Source organism: Sphaeramia orbicularis, chromosome 12, assembly GCF_902148855.1.
Source record: "Sphaeramia orbicularis chromosome 12, fSphaOr1.1, whole genome shotgun sequence".
Classification (NCBI taxonomy): Eukaryota; Metazoa; Chordata; class Actinopteri; order Kurtiformes; family Apogonidae; genus Sphaeramia; species Sphaeramia orbicularis.
In genome coordinates this window covers 58,322,396-58,345,796 of record NC_043968.1, presented here as the reverse complement: position 1 = coordinate 58,345,796, position 23,401 = coordinate 58,322,396, and the positions used below count along the sequence as shown (strand labels likewise).

Sequence of the window (23,401 nt, the reverse complement as noted above, 5' to 3'; positions counted from 1 at the left end):
AAGACATGGTATATTCTGATATCATTCCAGTTTCATAAGGATATATGCAGTTCCCACCTGGATTTAACTAAACAAGTAATTCAGATCCTTCCACTGGATAATTACTGCAAGGATTAATCTGTTTCAGTTCTACCTAGTTCCTTAACTAATGCAGTGAGTAGCTTCTCATTCCTTAAATAACTATTAATCCATTTCAGACCTGTCCAAGTCCAGACCTGAATCACATTGAGAATCTGTGGGATGTGGTCAAGAGAACTTTACCCAATGACCTGACTTTCCCATTGTCATTTGGGTGCTTCTATGAAACTGGTCCCTAAAAACAGGACATGGGGGCTCAAAATTCAAACCAGATGTAGACTAATGTTATGAAGCAAGTTTGAAAGCACTTTGAGTCTGTTTTAAAAATAAATACTTACTGAGATAAAAGAGAAACTATTTTTCAGATAAAACACATTTTTATATTTTTTGATAAAAATTTTTATACAAAAATCTGTGTAAAACAGTCAAGAGGACACAAAAATTACATGTTACTATTTTTTTGAGTATCTCTTTATTCTCTCACAGGTACATTTTGGGAATCAGAGTAAATATGCAAGGCAGAGTGTTTCACAAAAATGAATGTTGTTGCAAAATCTCACAATTTATATGTGTTTAAATGGGCAGGTTCTGCATGTAACACCAGTGGACACAATGGGTTACACCCGAAAGCTGGAATGAGACTGAGATTCATGAAAAACCTGCATGTCTGGATTAGAAATACCACTAGAATCAACAAATTTAACACAATGTCTTTATTTATAGTGGTATATAAGACCATTTCAAGCTATGTGGTCCAGATCAAATGCACTGACACCTAGGCAGTTTATCATGTCCCAATTTTGGTCCTATTTTTGGTCACAATATTTTATTAAACATTCATTAATTTTAGGATGGCTCAGAGCAAGATAAAAAAAATTTTGCAATATTAGAGGTCATCATTAGGTACATCCTGGGGGGAAATATGTCTAAATTTCTCTTTTATTATTGGGTCTAAAAAGCTGGCAAAGTGGCAGGCACCAAAATGTACCCAGTTTCATAGAAACACCCAATTATAAATCTTGGACTAAATAAATGTTGTAATATTTATTGTAATGTTGCATAAACATTGCATGGCATAAACAATATCAGAGTAAACATGTAATGTAATTGAAGCTAAAGGTGGTCAAAAGCAGCATGATGTACTGGACTTTTTTGGCTTAGCTGTGTATAAATATACGGTACATTTAGAATATGTGTCTTGTTTTAATGTAGGTTGCAACACAGCTGGAGTAAAAACAAAGACCCTCTCTGGTAAAAATAGATGACTCCAAAGAAAAGTCCACATTTCTAATCGAAGGGAGAAACACATCTACTGTTTAAGATACTGACAGAGGACATCAACATGTTCTGGGATATGAGCAAATAGCAACTAACACTGTTTTCATGAGGGTTTTCATTTGTAGCACTTTGTCATTTCAGGTCACAAGATTTTTATTTGTAAAAAGCTCTTTCATCATCAAGATTAATGGTAGAAGTAATGGTTATTTTTAGTGGTTAGGTTTAATTGACTAATAAAAAAAAAAAAATCAACTAATGGTAGAGTTGCCACCTTAACCCATAGAGACCCAAACAGCCACCGACAACCAAAACCATCTACTGATCTAAAATGTTTAATACCTGTTGATCCACTAATCCTATCAATACATGTAAATAATTGGTGTAAAATGCAGTTTGTCAGCTTTTCATAGTCATCAGTTATGATCCATTTGGACGTTCAGAAGCTCCATAGTTACCATGGAAACACTGTCATCTTCCACAACATTGATTCACCAGTAAAACCCATGGAGTTGGATCAATGACAGTGGATGGAGACACTGGGTTTTTGATCAGTTAATGATATATTTTGCTGAAAAAGTCACTTTTTCTTCAGTTTTCTCTGTTTCTGATATAATAACCCTCAACTTTAATCTGAGCTTTTATGAACATCTACATGATCAGTAAATTAAATATAGCAAAATACCTGATGTTCACTGAAAAAAATCCTAAAAATACAGAGGATAATGTCATAATAAACTGTGGTAAATCACTTAAGAAAAGTTAAATACAGACAAAAAAATGTTTTGGGACTGCCACAAAAGTAACACTGGGTCATAATGGGTTAACCCTTAGGGGTCTGAGCCTATTTTGGCCGTTTTTGAGTACTTTTGATTTTGCCTTTATATACTATATAAAGAAATGTTTATTATACCCATGTTTGGTACCTTTTTTTCAGCACAACTTCATCTATCTCATCTGCCTTTTATTGTTTCACTTAAACCAACTATGTCAACATAAAAGGCCAAAAAACACATAAAAAATATAAAATCCGATTTGAAAAATTTACATAACTTATTGCATAAATAGCACAAAGATGGTTAACGAACCTTTTCAAAGACTTTAAAAGTGAATATTGGTTCCAAATATTAGGTATATAAAATCAAAATTGTAATAAATTAAAACTATACTCAAATATTTGACATAAAAGCATATCTTTACATAGGCATTTTCTCACTCCCCCGGTCCTCCCGGTTTCCACATCTGGTTCAGGTGGGGGTCATTCTCACCCTTACCTGTAATGCTAATGCAGTCTGTGGATGACAATCTGCAGATTCGACCAGTTTCTTCCATTTTGAAAAAGGACAAAAAATTATGAAGGTATGGTTATAACACCCCCTCACATCATTTTCTTACTTTTACTCACGTTTGTTTGCTCTGAGTTCAAACTGTCATATCTCTGGTTGTATTTACTCTAACAACATCAAATAAAAAGTGGGAGAGTGTTTCAAGACCGCACTTTGAAATGCAATTATCCCCAGTGGTCTACGTGACCAACTTCCGACGCTATGACGTGTTGAAATTGTCATGTGATTCAGTCACAGGGCTGTGACCGTTGACCTCGAAGGTTAATGGAAGATGATAAAGGTACAAAACCAGGTTTAATTGGGGGTTATTTGAACTCAACTGCTTTTGGTGACAGGGAAAAAACTGAATAGGTATGAGGTGATTTCACATTCTCAAGCAGAAACGACAGCATGAGTTTCTCTGGATCTGCGACACCAGATCCTGACTGAATATTGGTGACAAAGACTCTGTAAAACATGATTCTCTATTCAACTCCTGACTCAGCTTCTACATTCATGTTAATTTAAAAGTAATACTAAAGAGAATTTCAGTCAGAAGAAATCAGCCTGGGACTATCCACAGGCAATCAGTTTTCTCCATCGTCATTCCACCGTGCTTTAGGCCAATCGCCCAAGCGTGTAGACTACAGGACAAATACCCAGTGTAATTAGTTTCTGGTGAGGTGCACAGTGTTTTCTGGTGTTTTCAACCGCAGAGCTGATGAGATCTGGGGAGGTGTTCCACTTTGTTCCACCTCCTGGTTTTCCATTCTCAACATCACACTTCAGCACAAACATGTAATTTAGCAGTAACAGGCTGAAGGTGTCACATATCTACACATGATGTGATCCATGTAGAATGTGTGTATCACTCACGGCCTCAGTGTGGACGGGGTGCACGGCGAAGAGCAGCGCTGTCACGAAGGCCAGGCGTGAATCCTCGAACACGGAGCGCTCGCACGTGTGCATGAGCAAGCAGGTTACGGCGCAGTGCAAACACACGTTAACAAGGTGGAAATACAGAGGCGTCATGCCGTCGAGCAAGATGTTCAACCTGACAGAGAGAAAAAAAAGTACAGCAAACATGAATACAGTCAGTGTCGTTTTTGTTTCCATAAAATCCGACTATACAGACAGAAGAAAAGGGTCAACTTTATCTGAAACAATCACCCTGATAAATCCCACTAAGGATTTACCTCAGGAATCCCAAAAGTAAATTACCTTTTACATTTCCTGGATGGAGTGATTGTCTCCTAATCCTGAACAGAATCTCAATCCATTTTCTGCAGTGCCATGAATTTCAAATGAAAAGAGCGTGACTGTCAGGTTTCCCAACATCAAATCACACCCCGCTTAAGATCCAGCGGCATCTAATCCCTCAGCGAACAATAACAGTGAGATATGCAATTTTCACCTACTTTATCATAATTGGTATTAGGCTGCGACAATCCCCTCACCACCCAACAGAATATCAACAACCTGATGACAACAACAAACCCAGACGAGGGAGGCAGAACTGAGCATCGCAGTCGTTCAGGCTCCGGCTGAAACATCTTCCTGTGCTCTTCAGCTAAGATGCTAAGCTGCAACTATTCTCCTTTAATTAAAATCTACACTTATATGATGGTATAGCTTGTTCACTTTTTGGGCTCTGTAGTAAATTTAACAAGCCTAACACTTTCCTTCTTTAGAAATTAACAATTTTGGCTTCCATGGTTATTTTGTTTATGTTGCAGCTAAACCCTTTTTTCCCATTTTTCTTAATTATACAATCCTGTGTTGAAGAACTTGATATAATTGTTTTCAGACTTCTAGGAATCTGAAATCCCCTGATGCTTCACCAACCTTTACCTTATTCTGATCGTAACAAATAAAACTGGCCAACAGTGACTCTAGTACCAAGAGAAAAATTGATGATTTTACCTAAATCAGGTACGGTGATTCCAAGTCTGAAATTATCATTTCTCCAGCAGGAGTTATGTACAAGTAAATATACAGCCATTAGCATCATATCACTCCAGTATTCTCTTTTTCTAAGTGAACACAATTCAGTTGATTTTCAAAACTTGAAAAAAAAAAAAAAATGGGTGCAGTCCAAAGTGATGCAAAGCTGAATGCTGGAATGTTCATTGGATCCCAGATTGGAGAAGTCATTGGTGAACCTGTATTCTCCTCAAAGCTCAGCTCTACTGTACAGAACTTAGTGCAACACTTTCTGTTCTCCAGAGCCCCATTTATGATGAAATAGTTGAGAACATGATAAAAACATTTGAACAGATAGATTGCAGAATGTTTCTTGAAATTCATTTCCACCACACTGACATTTCCACCCAGTCTGAGTGATGTAAGGGATGAGAAGGTCAGTGATTTCATCCAGATATTTCTGAAAAGCAAAACCAGGTACCAAGGGGCTTCAACCCAAACACCAACCCACAACAAACAGGGTGTCTGAAACACTTTTGGACAATTTTGAGCTGAGCTGATGGGCTCTGATACTGAGGTTTATTCTTCACTGAACATGATGTTTATATCTATCAGGGATGCAATGGCACAGGTTTTCCCCGGTTCAGTACGTATTGCAGTTCTTGAGTCATGGTTCATGGTACAGTACGGTTCGGATGCTGAGGCCATCTGGAGCCCAGCTGTGTGACAAAACTTAACTGGGAGCTGATGGAGGGCCTTAAGGCTCATTTATGTTCGCATTATGCACGTAAATAGGTATGTCTGTTTCTAACGTTGTCATGCGTCACTGCCTTCATATTTTCATACGTCCTGTACGTTGGAATGAGCGTTCCTCAATCAATCCACCAAAAGGCACCACTCTTAATTACCATACTAGCTAAATACCACAAAGAAGAGCAAAGTTTTTTGAGGAGAAGAAGAAGGAGAAGAAAGTAAATAATAACAAACATGGCAACGATGGAGGAGGTTTTACTAATGTGAATACTGATGTTAATATTCAGAAAGGTAGTTGTCATAAATATGTCTGTAGTTTTTCATTAACTCACACAGTCACTCTTTGAAAAGTTCCACTATTTATGGAAATTTTTCTGTTCAATTCTCAACACTGCCTCCACGGTTCCCGGAGATACTGCTCTGTGTTCTCTGTCTGAGTACAGAGCCACAAGTTGAAAAAGCAGGAAAACGGACAGAATTACGCACATAATCTATGCAGGGGATGGACAGAATGCTCCGTCTGCATCTTTAACATAGAGCATAAATGAGCCCTTACTCAGAACTGGATCTGAGTTCTGTTTAAATCAAACGAGCTGGGTGCAGCACGACCGGCTCCAGCCAATGACAGTAGAATTCCATAAGTCAGTCATCTTCCAAAGCTCTAATATAAATGCGAGTTGTCCAGAAATGTCATTTGAAAATGACAAATGAGCCATCCTGCAATACATGCTCGTACTGAACCGCTAGAGGTGTACCGAGCAGGACGACATCGTGTACCGTTGCACGCCCAATATCTATAAGGAAATTTAAGCCATTTAGCACATGTTGTCTTAAGATTGTGAATTCCCATTGAGAGGAATATAGTATCTATCTATCTATCTATCTATCTATCTATCTATCTATCTATCTATCTATCTATCTATCTATCTATCTATCTATCTATCTATCTTAACATGGTATTAAGGTTCCTTGAAAAGGGGAGACGTTAAATAGATGAAGTCATTACATTCAAAGTAAGGCGCTTACTTTTTTTTTCCTCCTGGTTTGGATTAAAAACACAGGATTAAAATGATCACTTTCACTGATAATTATCGATATCTATTTACACAAAACACTCTATAAAAGGGAAATTCTGTATGTGTTCAACATACAGTATAATGGACCACACAAAGACCCCATTACAGGAAATTATCATCAGACATAAGGAGTTCAGATCAGGGACCGTGTTCTTCCCAGCACATGAGAACTTCTAACACAACAACCGTACATGTTAGTAATAATGACTGATTAATTCATTTGTAAAAATTGAATTCTGGTCAGTTCTATTTTCCAATACCCTTACCTTAATATTAACTCATGTGGCTGCAAATGCTGTGTTTAAAATTCCATCCAGTTCACAGTTCTAAAAAGCCACTCATTAATGCAAAAGACAATGTCCCAGTGGAAAAACCTCTATCAATACTGGCTTCAGTGAGTCTATAAATAACTATCATCAGTTGAAAAACACGTAGTTTTAATATGCACCCCCTTTATGGACACTTCCTTATTTAGAACTAGTGTCAGCTTCATAGACTCGGAGATTCTAAAGATTAACTTTTGTTAAAAAACAGTCATGTGCTTGAGGTTCATTATACAAAATAAGATCATATCCCTTTGGAACTTCAAAGTCTCTTGAAGGAAAAAAGGGTAAAACTGAATGATGAGGGTTAATGTTTCCTTTATGTAAAGTGTGGCACTAAGGACAATCCTTGCTTGAGCTGAACAAAACCAAACAGAAAGCCGAACAGAACATGGCCCCAGATCTGAACTCCACATCGCTGATGATAATTACTTCTAATGGGGTCCTCTGTGGGTCCTCGTCTGGTCCATTTTATGTTGAAGGAGACTCTGGCCTCTACTATCGCTCTTTTATACATAATTCAATGAGGAAAAACCGATAAAACCTGCTTGAGCTTGCACAGAAAGCATTAACCCGCGCCATTATCTCACCCTGACCTCAGCCGATGCCGATCTGCCCTCGTGGCTGTTGCTGAGATGAGTGTGGAACAAGTGAGGATCGGGGAGATGAATTTCCCTGAAGGCTGGGCCCGGGGTCCCGACCCCTCCAATATGAAATGCTCCAGAGGAATTAAAATTTCTTATTAAAGGCATTTAGCTGACATGCTTATACAGAAGGACTCACAATGAGGGAGCGGGTCAGGGATCGGTGGCCTGCTCAAGGACGCTTTGGCAGGAAGTAGGTCTGTAGATGGACACACCGACGGGCTGATGGAGGACTCTAATCAGTGACCTTTGCTTTATGGGCCTTCGTAATGAATCGTCTCCAGACGAATACAGATGAGTGAGCTCTGCAGAATAGTGACTGATATACATGGTCATGAATATGATTGTAACGGTTGGTGAAATGGTGCAGTTAACTAAAAGTCTATTGTCCTGACAAGTTGACTATTTTAAAGTCAGTTTGTGACAATTTTGCTTCAATAACCGATCAACTGATACTGTGTTTTTAGAGGCAGAAACAAATATGACAGTTTGGAGCAGGACAAAGCAGAGACATCACCACCGTCCTAAAATAAGTGCCTGTATAATTTTTTGACAAATGTGACCTTTTTTGCCTAAATCATCAAATAACCAATTTCTGGTTAAAATTTTTGTTTTCCTGAAACATATGAAAAAAAATGACAAAGGCAGTAATTTTAGGAAGGTGATGATATTTAGATTGAGCTTTAGATTTGGAGTTTTTTCAGCTTTACACATTTCTAAAATTGTCTTTTTAACTTGAAAAGAGGCCAACAAAAACAAACCATTGTTATGATGCAACCATTGTTTTAAAGTGCATGCAATAATAAATATCTTGAATCTTAAAACATGCTGACATTGACAATACAATACAAATCTGAATTAACTGCATTACTTATATTATAAACTATACAACTGCTGAAGTGGACATTTGGACAATCAACATCTAAATAAATAAATCTGTATCACTCACCATCAAACTCAAAGTAATTACTCAACAAATGGTGAATTAAACATCAAGCTGACCCAAAAATTTAAGTGGGAATCTTTTATCCTTTCATCTGTTAATTATTTTTCCTAGTTCAGGAGCCTCATCAGGCCTTTTCAAAGCCAACATCACCTCATTTTGGTCCTAAGTAACCAGCCAAACCAATTAACTGGCCTATCTCTTGTATTGAATCAGTTCAAATGAATACATGGTAACCCCCTTTCAGCATTTCCTTAAAATCTGTCCAACACCATTGTATTTGATTACTCATTCAACAGAACAACACTTTGTGAACAATCTCCCCTTCTCTACCTCACACTCTATCCTCACTAGTACCCATTTAAACAAAAGCAAATACTGTGCATGCTTTACTCACGTAGAACCAATGTGGAACCGATAGGTCAAACTGGAATTCAGTTTTGTACAGGTACCCAGGACTTGACTGACCCACATCTAGACTGATCTGTGGTCGACATCCTCAAACAGTGTGATTTAGAGGTATTACGACCTCACTTACCTAATTATTTAAAGGATATTTTCTTCCGAGGGTGTCTAGTGAAGGTATAATGTTTTGTCCAAAAAAGCTACCAAATCCCATTCATATAATCAAAAATGTGCAAGAAAAGTATCATGAAGTTCCACTATGAAGTTCCAAAAGAACCATTTAGTATAAAGTTTAGGGGAAAAAAGGAATAATATGTGGAATAATCCTAAAAACAAGTTGCTATTGTGTATTTTGCCAAATAACTTAAAGGCAGAAGTGGGCGTGGCCTATGTTAGCAGATGTTGCTACATACAAAGAGCATTCAAGATTCAAGAAGTTTATTGTCATATACACAGCAGTGCTGAGCAATCAACTCTTCACATAACTACCATAAACACTTAGACTAGAAAGAAATAAAGGAAATAAACTGGACAATGAAAACAATTTAAAGGTGGGGTATGAGATCTTAGAAAAATGGTGTGAGCAAGCTACATTTTGAAAATACTCAATCCAAAAGTCCAAACCCCGTTCTTCAGACATCCCCCCGAAGCCACGCCTCCAGAGTGCTGCCACGCGCAATGCTTGTTCTCGAGGGTTCACGAGCGCTGCACAGCAACAATTCACTCAGCTCCAGCGGCCCCGATCCATGCAGACCTCATTCAGTCTCCTCCAGCACCTCCACTCTTACAGAAAAGCCCCAGTTCATACCTATCTGACTAATGTTACATTTCCTACTGATTTATGTTAGTGACAAAACAGTTTGCCGGTGAACTTTCTATCCGGCTAAAATTTACTTAGGGGGTCAAATGAGTGGCCATTTTTGTCAAAAAAAACAGTTGTAAGAAATGCATAGAACTGTGTTGAAATAATGCAAATACATTTGTGCACAGACTACTGATATTATTTGACAGTGGAAGCTATATTTTCAGAAATATCAGATTTTGAATAGCATGTGTATGTGAAAACTTTTGCTGGTGGACGGACGTGACATTACCCATGATGATCTGGTCAGTACCAGTACTTTATTAGTAATAAACTTATAAACTTACTATTGCTAATTCTCCTCTTATTCATAAATGTTAGTATTGCGGATCTAAAACAATAACGGCTTAACAAAAACACAAAATGTGGCAGTGGACGGATGTGACATGGTTGTTACGGATCCCAGCATACTGATGCTCGGCAGCCATGTCACTGTTTTCACAAATGATCCCTGTGCAAAAATTAGTATCATAATTATTTATTGTATAGTTTATCATCATACTAAAGAGTAAATAACAATATAGAATTGTTATTTCTTTATAAAAATGCTTATTATTAGAAAACTGTTGATTTAAAAAGTGACGTGTGACATTCTTAATGTATGTATGTGCGTAACATAAGCAGGATGGATCAGCACCATACTCCATATTGCAACCTGTACAAATGAAACATGTGATATGTAGTATATAATCTTGTAACAAAAATTGGGGAATCTAAAAGAATAGAATACTTGTTTTTCAGGTAAATTCAGTTAAAATAAAACTTGGCCATTTGTGACATGAAAATATAGCATTAATTGTGATGAAATTGGACATTTTTGACCCGAAAACATTGTTCATATGACCATCAACATGTTGAAACAGAACTGAAATCCTGTAAATTTGCATAACTTGCATTTACCAACACAAAGTTCCTTTGGGGATTCACTTATATTGATTTCTTATGCACAAAGACAGAAATAAGACCTCTAAGCAAATTTTAGCTATATCACAATATAGCTAATAAAGCCAAGCTCTGACTCTGGCTTCGTTTCCTGTACCAGTGCTCCAAACCTCTGAGAACGCACGATTCATGCACGAAGAGGGATACGCACAGAGGGGGGAGGGACAAATGGCAGTTGAGTTTGAGTGACATATCACCGTTCAATCATTTCAATTGGGCGTTTAAAATGATTGGATGATGTTTTTTCAGTCCTGTCCATTCCACAGGTGACTACATTTTTTTTTTTTTGCGTTAGGGCATTTAATTAATTGGTTGTAATCAGGGTGTGAAGGGGATTTTAAGCAATATAGTAAAAAAAATGCTGCAGGAAAACATCTCGCACCGCACCTTTAAACTAAACTAAAAGGAAGTAAAGGAAATAAACTGTACACTAAGCAAGGAAAAATAAATAAGTAAAATAAAAAAAGCGGGTACTGTGTGCAAAGAGTAAGTGCATCAAGGTGCAAAAGCACAGAACACATGAATATGAAGCATGTGAATGTAGTATGTGCAGTTCAACGTATTCATCATCACATTTATGTTAGCACCTCTTTGTGATTGACATACTGCTTTTTTATGGAACAAGTTCTGCATTGCCTCAGTTCTATTAAAATTTCCCTTTTGCACCACTTTCCGTCTCATCCTCACACCTGGTTTTACTGTCATAATAACAGTACAAAAGAAGAGAGAAGAATAAATCTCAGAGCAAAAGCAATTCCAATGCCGTCGGAGCCCAGACCCCTAAAAAGATCCAACATAAAGGAGGCTTTTCCAGCTGGCTAGAGTATGGGGAAATCACATCCTCACATCCGCCAGGACAGAGCCAGTGTCCTCAGTGACTGTCGACGGTGGAGGTGAAGGGGAGATAATTGAGCTCTGTGTCTCTGTGCAGGTTAGTGACCATTCAGCAGCAGCAGCATGATGAGGTCCTGTCCTTTATCCTGACATATTGAACAGTGCACAGAGACTGGGCCGTGACCCAAAGGAGAGGGTTGTGAGGCTACTAAAAATAGGCTGTTAATTATCCCAGGGAACACTACATCAGCAGTTAGCGGGCTACAGTAATTTGTTAAAGCGAATCCCTGCGCTGTTAAATAGGTTGAATAAAACACTGCAGGCGAGGCGGGCAGGCAGACAAGCCGACGCAGGGTGGAAATGCTTTTGACAAGCTTTGAATATACGATAAAGAAAGACACCTCTTAGTGAAATAAAGTTTTATGGATAATTAAATGCCTTGGCCGATGCAAGGACAGCACAGACCTGAGTGGATGCGTGAACGTGAGGTAATAAAGTCTGTTTTTCTACAACTGACCCACAGCATTTAGGAAGTGAAGCTCCAACATCGTCTGACTCAGCTACTCTTTGTCTATCACTCCTTCTTTGTCATTTCTTATTTTTCACTCTTCGGCTCGTGCTCTTGTCTCTTTCTTTTATCTCCTGCGTCCATCTCCTCCTCCTCCTCCTCCTCCTCCTCTCCTCATTTACCAGAAGAGCATCCGTCACCACTTCTCGTCTTGTGTCATCTGTCCTTGTGTTTCTATTTTAATCACAAGGTCTCTCACTATCTCATTTCTTTCTTTCTCTCCTCTCCCTTTTTTTGTGGTTTTGTTGTGTTTTTTTCCACCACACTCACTGCTCAGTTCATGGTGCACATCAGGGCATCGGCTATAAAAAGTGCCTTGAGGTTGTGTTGTGTCTCTGTGTGTATTTACACTTTCCTGTGTGTGTCCTTCACCTTGATCACATCCAAAAAGCCCAGTAGTGTTCAGCGGCACAGCAGACAGAATGCTGGACTGATTGCGCATTCCCTCGGGTTCACCACACCAGTGTATGTGCTGGTGTAAGGCCGTGGATGAATGTGTGATGCAGACCAGAAAATACAAGTGACCCCAGGACAGAAGCGTGCACCCACCCATATGTTCCTCTGCATTCATAAAAGAGTCTCAGCTCAGATGATTTAAGGAAAAGCTTGTGATTCATCCAGAAATTGAACCAAAGCAGTCGACGCAGAGATACAGAACAAAGTCAACCAGTGTCTGATGTGAAGTTCACACAAGACCAGTGAAAAAGTCCAGATGAACCCGAGTCCAGATCTGGGTTCATTTCAAGGGTAGATAGCCTCAGAGTTGAAGTCAGATATTTTTTGGGTCAGGAACCAACATGAGACCCTGTCCTGTTTTATCTAAGTGGTGTAACAGAGTATTTGCTGTTAGTGAATGTGAGTTTACTGAAAACAGGCCACACATCCCCACAGCTGCAAACACTAACAACAGTCATTCATCTGCGCAAAACTTTACCGATATTTACTAAATGTCAAAAAAAACAGAAGTGCGTAATGTCGGTTTGTCTATTAAATCACAAATGCGATGATCTGTTTATTTATTATTGCAAGATGACATGTGAAGTCATTCCATAAACATGGTGACGAACATAAATATCGTGTTGATTTAAAGATATATTCATTATTATTATATATTACCCCTTTATCCCACACTAAATTAAAAATGACTTGGTTTCCTGGTCTGTCCACATGTTTCTTTTAAAATTCTTCTTCACTTGTAACGTCCATCAACATCCGTTTTTGTTTGTTTTTTTTTATTCACACGTGACTAGTTTGCGGAAAAAGGTCTTTCCATTGCAGTTTTGCATGATATACCAATTGCGCTACACCCGAAAAAACACCTCTTGCTAGCGCAAAAACTTCTGATCAAAAAAATGAGACTTTTGGCGAAATTATCGTTTTTCCATTAGGTAAATTTTTATGCAGAAGTTATGTTCGCACAATTTGAGGGTCAGTGGAAAAGGGACTGAGATGTTACGTTTACAAAAGGTCAAGTAACTGACTTGTTGCTAAGGGTTAAGATGTGGTTGTGCTTGATAAGGATAACAACCCTGGCTTGACACTCATCTAATTTCAGCCTGGGTACCTGACACACACTGTGCACAGTGATCCACCAATCACAATCGTTCTTCATCAGTTTGCCGAGGCAGACCACGCCCCTGCACATGGAGTGAGTCACTGGTGACAACATTGAAAAATGAGCAACGAACAAGAGAAAATCACTGAAAGAGAAGACTTGGTGCCAAAAAGAAAAGCAAAATCAGTTACCTGGAATTATTTTGGCTACAACAAGGATGACACTGAAAAATGTTGTGTGTCGACAGTGCCTTGCAATCGTTGCCACAATGAGAGGTAACATAACTAAATTGTTTGACCATTTACGTCGGCACCACACAGCTATTTCATATCGCAATATATATCGCAGGGTTAAAAAAAATCACAATGTCAATTTTTTTCCAGTATCGTGCAACCCTACTACAATTGACTTCTACTTGTCCAATTAACACTAAGTCAGTCATTTTTACCATCATTCTAGTTTCATCTTCTTTATTCGAACCCTCGGATAAATACATCTGTGGTCCAGTAAATTATTGCTCCATTAGTCAGATTTTAGGGCATAATGGATTTGATATCTGCTGTGTGGGCTTTGATTTACATGTGTGATTCTCACCTGCTGCGTCTGAGCTTCTGTTTATTTAATAAAACATTTTTCACTTTTAGATGCAGCTAAAATCTAATTCACACAGGACAAATATAATCTGTGAACCTCCAGTGACTTGGAAATTAACCCCCAGCGTTTGTCTTTCACATGGTGCATATGCATGGGAGATGGAAAGTCTGTTTTTATATGAATTTACTGACGTTACTCTCTGGTTCTGATGTCCAGGGCAGTTTCTGTTACAAGACAGAAAAACATTTCCACTGTACGCTGTTATGCGTGTCATCTCTCTCATCATCTTTTGCAGTGTTGCTAGTATAAAGGATTTATGTTTGCTCTTTCAGTGAATATCCATGCTATATCACAACATAAGGCTCCTGAATTTCCACTATTTTTCATCACCAGTCTCCACAGTTCTCGACTATTATATAGTGTATGGTCTGATAAGCATTAACCCACCGATATCTTGTTCAACCACTGTATTACCCCTGGGAGGACTGGAGAGCAGCTGCTGGAGAGGTTATAACACTGTTTTGTAATTACAACAAGTATCATCAAACAACAAAACCATCCTGCAGCCTGACCACACACACTCAATTTGAGCTGTCTGAATGTACAGTTCACTCAGGGAGCTCAGTGTATTGGACATATGTCTGTCAACTAAAACCACCCAGTCACATCCCATAAAACTCCCCTCAGTGGTTTGATGACAGTAAAGTACAGTAACAGACCTGTAGGACATTTTTCAACTGTCAACATTGTGCTTTTTCGAGCAGAAACTAGCTATCACTCTGGTGCAGTTCCCAGTGCAACACAAACACAAACTCATGTGAGTACACAAGCATGTGCTCATCGAATACATTGTACCTTTAAGTCTATGACAAAATCTGACTGTGTCACAAGTCAAAGAAGCACATAGACCCATATAGCAAACATCATATCCTTGTACAGGCACAAAAATCTAATTAATTCCAAACAGTAAACTCATAACACAGTTTAAATTTGGCAACTGAGACACCTGAAAAACATGTATTACATATTTCTAAAAGAAGTTGAGGTTTTTAAAGGGAATAATTGTAGTCAGGATTTCTTGGAAACAACATAAATACTCAGTCATGCTGCTTTTTACAAAACTCCCACACTGGCTTCAGCCTCTGGCTGTGGTAGTTACTGCTTGTTTCTGACTTTTCTTGTCCTGTTACTCAGACGTTTTACAGAGTCCCACACAAAACTAAATACATTATTTTAAAAAACAAAATGCACTAGCACATTTTGCAGAGCAGTGTATCAGTACTATAAGTCACACACTGAATTTCTTGCAGCTGTTGCATTTCTGAACTGTCTGTGAAACCAAGCAAATAATTTTCCTAATTTCTGCTCACAAAATAATCACACATCAGCTGAAACAGCTGCAGCATATAAAACAGTAACAGGTGATACTTGCCCCTATTTATTCCCTCTGATGAAGTCACAGACACAAAGGAAGAGTACAAGTAGGGCTGGGCAAAACACTGAACTAACTGGCTTAACTGTTTATTTTTGATTGTTTTGTTTTTTCAAAACCATGAAAAATGCCAAAAATTGTAAAAAATAAATAAATAAATAAATAAATAAAAAAATTAGATTATTCCTCTCTAGAGACTTTTCTTGCTCCATAAAAATTCAAAACACAATTTGTTTGCTTATTGTGATAATCATCATCACCCATTAAGGTTTCAGACTTATTCATCTTTTTATTCCTATTTATACACATCAATAATCACATTTGACCAGATGCAATGATTACATACTGAGTCCCAGTTAAACTTCATCTTTCAAGAATAAATTACATTGCCACAATTATTTCATGAGAAGAGGTAAAAATATTTTATTCCAACTTTATGGGCCACAGAGTATTCATTGTTAATGTGTTTCTCTATATATGTCATGTAGTTTTAGTAAAAAGTATTTGTCAGTAATGTTTTGTCTTCAGTTATTACAGTCAGAAAACAAATGATTAAAATCCAAATCACACTAAACCTTGTATAAAATTAAAATGATAATTTTTGGGCCATTTTACCCAGCTCTAAGCACAATCCAACACAAATACTTGAGACTTTCAAGTACAATCAAAAAGCTACATAAACATGACACTAGAGCTGCTAACAGGTCCAAGCACAGAATCCAACCAGGTCAGCGCATCTTTGGTTCAGTTTGTCATGATGACTGTCCAAAGACTATCTGAAAAAGTAGAATTTTCATATTTTGCAAGTAAAATAATTGAACCACCCATCCAGAGGAACAATTCAGTTCTCAGGTGATCAAGGCCCCTGCACTGGCATGAGGGTCATTACACTGTAATGACTGTCTTGTACATTATCCTCTGTCATCAGTCTGACCCACGCAAATGTCAGAACGATTATTGATTTCCACTGCAATTCTGTCATTACCATCATTTCAATTTGTGCCTTAAATGTTTTCAGGCACAGTCAATAACATGTTAATCATATTAATTGTGCACATTCTTGTTGGCATTTGAAAAAACATGGCGATGGTCTTCAGGGGGAGAAGCAGCAGAGCACGGTGACATTCACAGTGACCTGAATTAACCTTTAATCTTTATTTCTCCACACAGCGATATGTGTAGATGCCTGTCCTCCAACACTGCAGCTGCTCTGTAAAGGACCGTACTAAAGGCTATCTGTTCACTAGTGATGAAGGAAAGGAGGAGAGTGACGCATCCACATTCCGCATCCAGGTGTCAGGATGTGAGCCGTGTGTGGCTACGTCCTTCACATGACAACCTAATGGAGATGCTGTTGAGGGGCTGACAGACGTACAGGCCTGCAGGCCACAACGTAAAGCATTCGACACGCTCCCCAAGTGAACACCTGTCACTCCTGAAAGATCACCTTCCCTTCCATTGTCTCAGGCCATTACTGCTGCTTCCAGCACACACTCACCGTCAAGTGGTGTTTGTGTGTCTGTGGGAGCAGATGCTCCTGCGGCGCCGCAAGCAACGCTGTCCGCTCTCAGGAGGAGCATTAAGCCGCCGATATCTTCTTCAACCACTGTATTACCAGAGGGAGGACTGGCAAGCAGCTGCTGGAGAGGTTATAACACTGTTCGGTAATTAGAACGAGTATCATCAAACAACAAACCATCCTGCAGCCTGACCCCACACACACACACACACACACACACACACACACACACAGTCAAGGACACTCACTCAGAGGTGTCTGAATGTACAGTTCACTCAAGGAGCTCAGTGTTTTGGACATAATGTCTGTCAACCAAAACCATCCAGTCACATCCTATAAAACTACCTGCAGCTCCCTGGAAAAATACCTACACGACCAAACAGAGCTGCTGTTTCAGGAGGAAAGAAGCTCGAAAATTAACAATAATCAGAAGAGAAGACCATATATGACCACTCAGCTAATAGGTCTGACCATATATGTTAGAGCCTGACCGATTGATCAGCCGGCCAATTAATCAAGCCGATTATAGCGTATCACCGATTAATCAACATCAGCCAATATGTAACCAATTTATTAACTTTTTTGCTGCAGAGATTCTGTCACACTCTGCTCCTGTGTATGTGCTGCCCAGAGAGTTACAGGAACAGTAAAGTGTGTTAGTTTTACTTTCACTTCCGCCAGGAGAATCACGCTATCACCCCCACACACACACACACACACTTGGGCTGAAAGATATATCGTTATCGTATCTATATCTAGATATGAACATTCAAGATATTAACACCAAAAAAGCAACGATATAAATGATACAGATTTCCCCTGCGCTCGCCCTGCATGTACAGCTCTGGTAAAGCAGAGCTGCAGTAAAATGTTGGATTTGTAATTTATTTATTTGTACTTTATGTTAATGTTGATGGCTGGCAGTGAGTTCTTATAAATAAAACTGCAATTTCCACATTCTTTTGTATTATGATGTTTGCATTTTTATGAAAAATGCTTGGTTTTCACCGAACCCGTAGTCGTATCGTATCGATATCAAGATGTCTGGCATGAATATCGAGATATGACATTTTGTCCATATCGTTCAGCCCTAATACGCCCACATACAATAACGGAATCCCCCCCCCCCCCCCCCCCCCCCCGCGCTCTGACACAGATGAACCGCTAATCCCCCCTGCTCTGACCAACCGACCCCTCCGTCCGTCCGTCCGAAAATCACAGACCGTGATTTGTGAGATAAACAAAGATTTATGCAACTGCTAATCCACCTGTCCACAATTATCTAATATACAATTATTATATCCTGTGTAGATCAGTGTTCTTATTTCACATATCAACCAATATATCAGTTATCAGCCAATATCAGATATCGGATGGTATATTGGATATCGGCTTTTTTTTAGCCCCCATTATCAGTATCGGCCCCAAAAATCCCATATCAGTCGGGCTCTAATATATGTATTCTAATATATATTACTAGAGCGAATCAGCAATCAGGAAAATAATAGCAACCATTTAAAACAGCCAATGCCCAAACTTCAGAAATTGGAATCTGAAAATCTTTTGTACAAAACCCAATTTTTTAAAAATCTGTCTAGAGAAGTAATAAAATGTTATTCTGCGTGACCTTCAGTTACAGCTACCACCACTATCACAGGAGTATTAACATAATCTGTGAGTAAATTAATAATTGATTAGTTTGCACAGCTTTCTAAAGCAAAAATATCACAGATATGCAGATGCATCCAGTTGCCTGACCTGTATAAAACATTTCTCTCTTATTCAGACTCGGCCCTCGGTGGTCGACTTATGAACTGAATGGAGAGAGAAAGCAACCAAGCAAGGAAAACAGGCTTAATTATATGATTTTGTCACAGTGATTATATTTTTAAAACACAAATCAGCAGACCCACTCCTTCACAGTACTTGTGAATATTCTAGAGGCAAAATACAGTTGAAGAACAAGTTTCCACATTTTTGCTGTGTGTCACTGCAAGGTCAGTGTTTATGTGTGTGTTTTGCCCTGAGTTTTGTCTTTCAGACAGAACTCTGATAAGTGAGAAAGGCAGAAAGAGGAGAGAGTCGTACTTGGAGTTGCTTCATTTTTATATTATTCCACCTGCATGTCACATTATGTTATTTCTCCAGGTACAAACTTACAGAAACAGGAACAGAGTCTCTGCAGGTAAATACACCTCCATATACTGACAGAGGGTAAGATATGACGATCAAGAGGATTATTAATGTAAGAGTAAATAGTGTTTTTATGATCCATGTTCGAGTTTGCCTTGAATTTCCCTCGGGATTAATAAAGTCTATCTATCTATCTATCTATCTATCTATAAGTCCAAACCAAGGTGTGAAACATGGTTCAGACTGTTAAACATACACTCATATGTTCTGGTATCATCATCATTATCATCATCATCTGTGTATGCTGTGTCTCCTGTTATAGACAGACGGATGGAGGTATAATCTTATGTATAAACACAGTTTGAGTTAATTTCACTCACTAGGTTCAGTCAAATAACATAACACTGTTGGTTGAGGTTAAATCCCAACAGCGCCTACTTTGTCCAAGAGTAACCCCAAGTACAGGAAAGTTATTACTGAAAGAATGAATGTTTTATTTTGTCAGACATGTAAAAAACCCAACACAACCACCAACAAAGTAAATGCCAGAAGCAAATTATCAACAGAAAACTACCACAACAAAACAAGAAAATTTAGCCTATTAAACAAAAGACGCACTTAATGTTATTTACACATCTGGCAAGGAGTAAACACTTATTTAAGCCCACCTCCTTCGTCATGAATCATCTATGACAACATTTCAACCTCATAATATTACTCTAATCTGAGAGAACATAGGTAATCACCTACACAATGACCATCCACGACAGGTTCTCACAGTATCATCACAGGTTTTCCCTGGATCATCTCTGGACCTGCTTCTGTGGTCCTGCTTCTCTCCTGCCTTCATCGTCATCACTCACTTGATAGTGTTTATTATATAGTTCCATAGATGGTAGAGGTTCCTATTATTTGTACTAACTGTTGTAACAGTAGTATATCCACTGTTAGTACTTGTATTTGTAGTAGTAGTATATCCACTGTTAGTACTTGTATTTGCAGTAGTAGTATATCCACTGTTAGTACTTGTATTTGCAGTAGTAGTATATCCACTGTTAGTACTTGTATTTGCAGTAGTAGTATATCCACTGTTAGTACTTGTATTTGCAGTAGTAGTATTAACAGTCATGGACCTTTTTTCTGGTTTCTAGTAATTCTACCAACACCAGCTGATCTACTGTTGACAGTTCTAGTTCAGTTATCTGTGCATCAACTGCATCCATGTGTCTCCCCCTACTCCCCCCCTTCTCCCCCTCTCCTCCAGTCTCTCTCTATCTCTATCGCTCTCTCTTTTGCTCTTCCTTTACCCTCTATCTCTAACCCCAACTGGTCAAGGCAGACGTCCATCCCCCAGGAGTCTGGGTCTGCTCGAGGTTTCTGCTGTTAAAAGGAAGTTTTTCCTTCCACTGTCACCACTCACTAGTGTTTGCTCACAATAACAAATAAATAAAAATAACCACAGCAATATTATTTGTATCATTACTTTCCTTCCTCACACCAAGTGGTTATATCTGAACAAAATCACATGTTTATACCTGTTTAACTCTTTCATGCATAGTGGTCACTCCAGTGGACAGTTATTCTCCATCTGTTCTCTTGTATATTCATGGATTTTGTTGCTTTAGTTGCATATTCAGTCGACACAGTGAACACTTATGCATCATCCCATACACTGACATTCATACCATTACTGTAATTTTGCTGTTCTTGATAAACCTGATCTGCAGTGACATGTTTGAGTGGATATCAACTGTTAATTGTTAGACTGTAATTAACAGGGTTTTTTTTTTTTTTTTTTTTTTTCAAAAACAAAAAGGTTTTTTTTTTTTGCATATTATCTCCGTGAACTAGGAATATTATTACTGTTATTAACTATTTAAGGAGAAAGGGTGGGATTTTGTAAGTTATGCTTCTTCTCACTCCTTTTCGAATGTGTATTATATGTCTTACATAAGTGTTTTGTTTATTTATTTTCTTCTGTTTTGACATTCATATTCGAAATAAATACATCAATTAATCAAATCAATCAATCAAGTGAGTCATAACTAGTATTAGAGTATGTTAAAATGTGAGAAAACATCAGATTAGCAGCATTAAAAATGTTTTTATTTCATTGTTTTCATATCACTTTCTGATATTGGGTTTTAAATATATGTTTCTGTGCTTCAAGAATAAAATGCGCAGTGTAGCCGAGTGGACATTTTTGTAAATCCATGAAAAAAAAAAAACTCAATTGCATTGTTTTTTCATGCCTAATGAGGAATAAAACACCCAAGAAAAGATCTTAACAAAGGTTCTAATAATTCATGCATGTAAGGGTTAAAACTGAAATACACAGTCTGTGGACACTGTTTTTACTCCACATACCATTCTATAATTTCACTCCACAAACAGAAACACAAAAGTTCATCCTAATATTTGGATTAACCCAACAGGCTTATGAGTGTATCTGAGTCCAAATATATAAAAGCAGAACCAAAACAGAACATAAACTGAGACCCCTGACAGTTTTCACACTGTGTGGGCTGAACTCTGCCTCTCCTACAATCAATGCAACATGATATCATTTAGAACTCAATCCCACCCTGGTCTGTTCTGGTCTGGTCTGTTCTGGATGTGGGCCTGGCTCCCCTGGCGCAGCCCAGACCCGCCCCTCTGGAGCTCACAGCACGATGCAAAACAACCCCTGTTTCCCCTTCCAGAACTTTTACATCACCTCCTCCTCCTCCTCCTCCTCCTCCTCCTCACGGAGTCACTCCAGCTCCAATCAAAGTGAAAGTTAAAAAGCTGCGCAACAAGTTCCACATGAGCCCTGTGTTTGGACCTGAGTGCCTTTAGCGACTCGTCTGATTTGATTTAATTTAATCCTGACACCTGGATCCGCATCAGACCGGGACCGGAATGTGAGCTGGATCCAAGTCATTATATAAATATTTATAGCGGGAGCAGAGGGTTTCACAGAATGGAAAAACAGTACGAAGGAACCCGAACATCATCCTCATATCACTCCGATTGGAGTTTAGGCGCAACTACAGGGACTTAACAGACACTCTAGTGCGCACTTTGGCACAGAGGCTTAAAAAACCGCACTATTAGAATACAGAGTTCTTCCTCCACTGCGCGCGTCTAAAGTTCCCAACACTTGAGCTGCGCCTCGACCGCCGCATGACGTCAGCTTTAATTTTGCGTGTTTTAGTGCAGCTTTCCCGCAACAGTTAGCATCTGGAGTCCGGCTTAATCCCACAACAACAGCGGTCACAGCGGCTGTTTTTCCAGCAGAGTTGAGTAAAAGCGGCAGAACTTACTTAAAGGTGAGGATGCACAGGGGTCTGTAGGACTTGTGGCTGGTGTTGTCCGACATCCTCTTGCCCCAGAAGTCGTTGCTGAAGATGTTTCTGAGGCTGGAGCTCGGTCGGACGTCCGGGTTGTTGATGATAGCCCACACATCGTCGTGCACCAACTCCCCGTGGAGAGAGTTGCCGTAGCACAGGGCGCACAGCGCGGCCAGGACGGCGTAGCGACCCGCGGCGCACACCGCCTCCGGCCGGACGCACAGCCTGGGCGGCCGCTGCTGCTGCTGCTGCCGGTCCTTCTTCTCCCGTCCCGGAGCTGTCATGTCGGGCCTGGCTTCTCCCGCGGCTCCGCTGGTCTGAGGATGAAGCTGTGAGCACCGGGGGAAATGTCCATTCCGCCTGGCAGGTAGCGGCTCAGTGTGCGCCGTGGACTGCGGGGACGGTGTGGATGGCTTGCGTTGCTTTCACGGACTGCAGGAGAGTGTCGGATTTGTCTGTTTTGCAAGAGAACGATAGCGATTTGCCATTTCTCACGGTTCATTTTCATAAGTTATCTAGAGATGTTTAATATAGATGTTTATAGATGATTAAGTTTAAGATGTTTAGATGTCTATAGATGTTTAAATTCAGGCTGAAAACAGCTCTGTTCAACTGTGCATATAACAACTGAAAGGGTTCTATCTGCACTCTTTTACTTTGTTTTAATAGATTATTATTTATGTTTTATTGATTATGTTTTAATTGTAATTCTGTGTTTTTAACCTGTCTCTTTTCCATTTTTGTAAAGCACTGTGAATTGCTCTGTTTATGAATTGTGCTATACAAATAAATCTGCCTTGCCTAGAGTAGATTACAACTTCTTGAGTCAAGGTCCATTTACCAGCTTTTCCCAGAATTCAGCTTTATCACATGGACCCGTCACAC

At 39.0% G+C, this 23,401-nt stretch overlaps 1 protein-coding gene across 1 annotated transcript in view; it reads right to left on the bottom strand.

Annotated features, from left to right (window-relative positions):
* The window catches only part of tmtc1 (transmembrane O-mannosyltransferase targeting cadherins 1), a 264,439-nt gene extending 241,525 nt beyond the window's left edge, over positions 1-22,914 (bottom strand). Inside the window, exons 1-2 of the mRNA XM_030149448.1 lie at positions 22,490-22,914; positions 3,555-3,732 (exon numbers count right to left, since the gene is read on the bottom strand). Of these exons, the coding sequence (XP_030005308.1) occupies positions 3,555-3,732; positions 22,490-22,800 (489 nt within the window). The 5' untranslated portion in view covers positions 22,801-22,914. The remainder of the gene's footprint in view (positions 1-3,554; positions 3,733-22,489) is intronic.
* Positions 22,915-23,401: the final 487 nt, after the last annotated feature.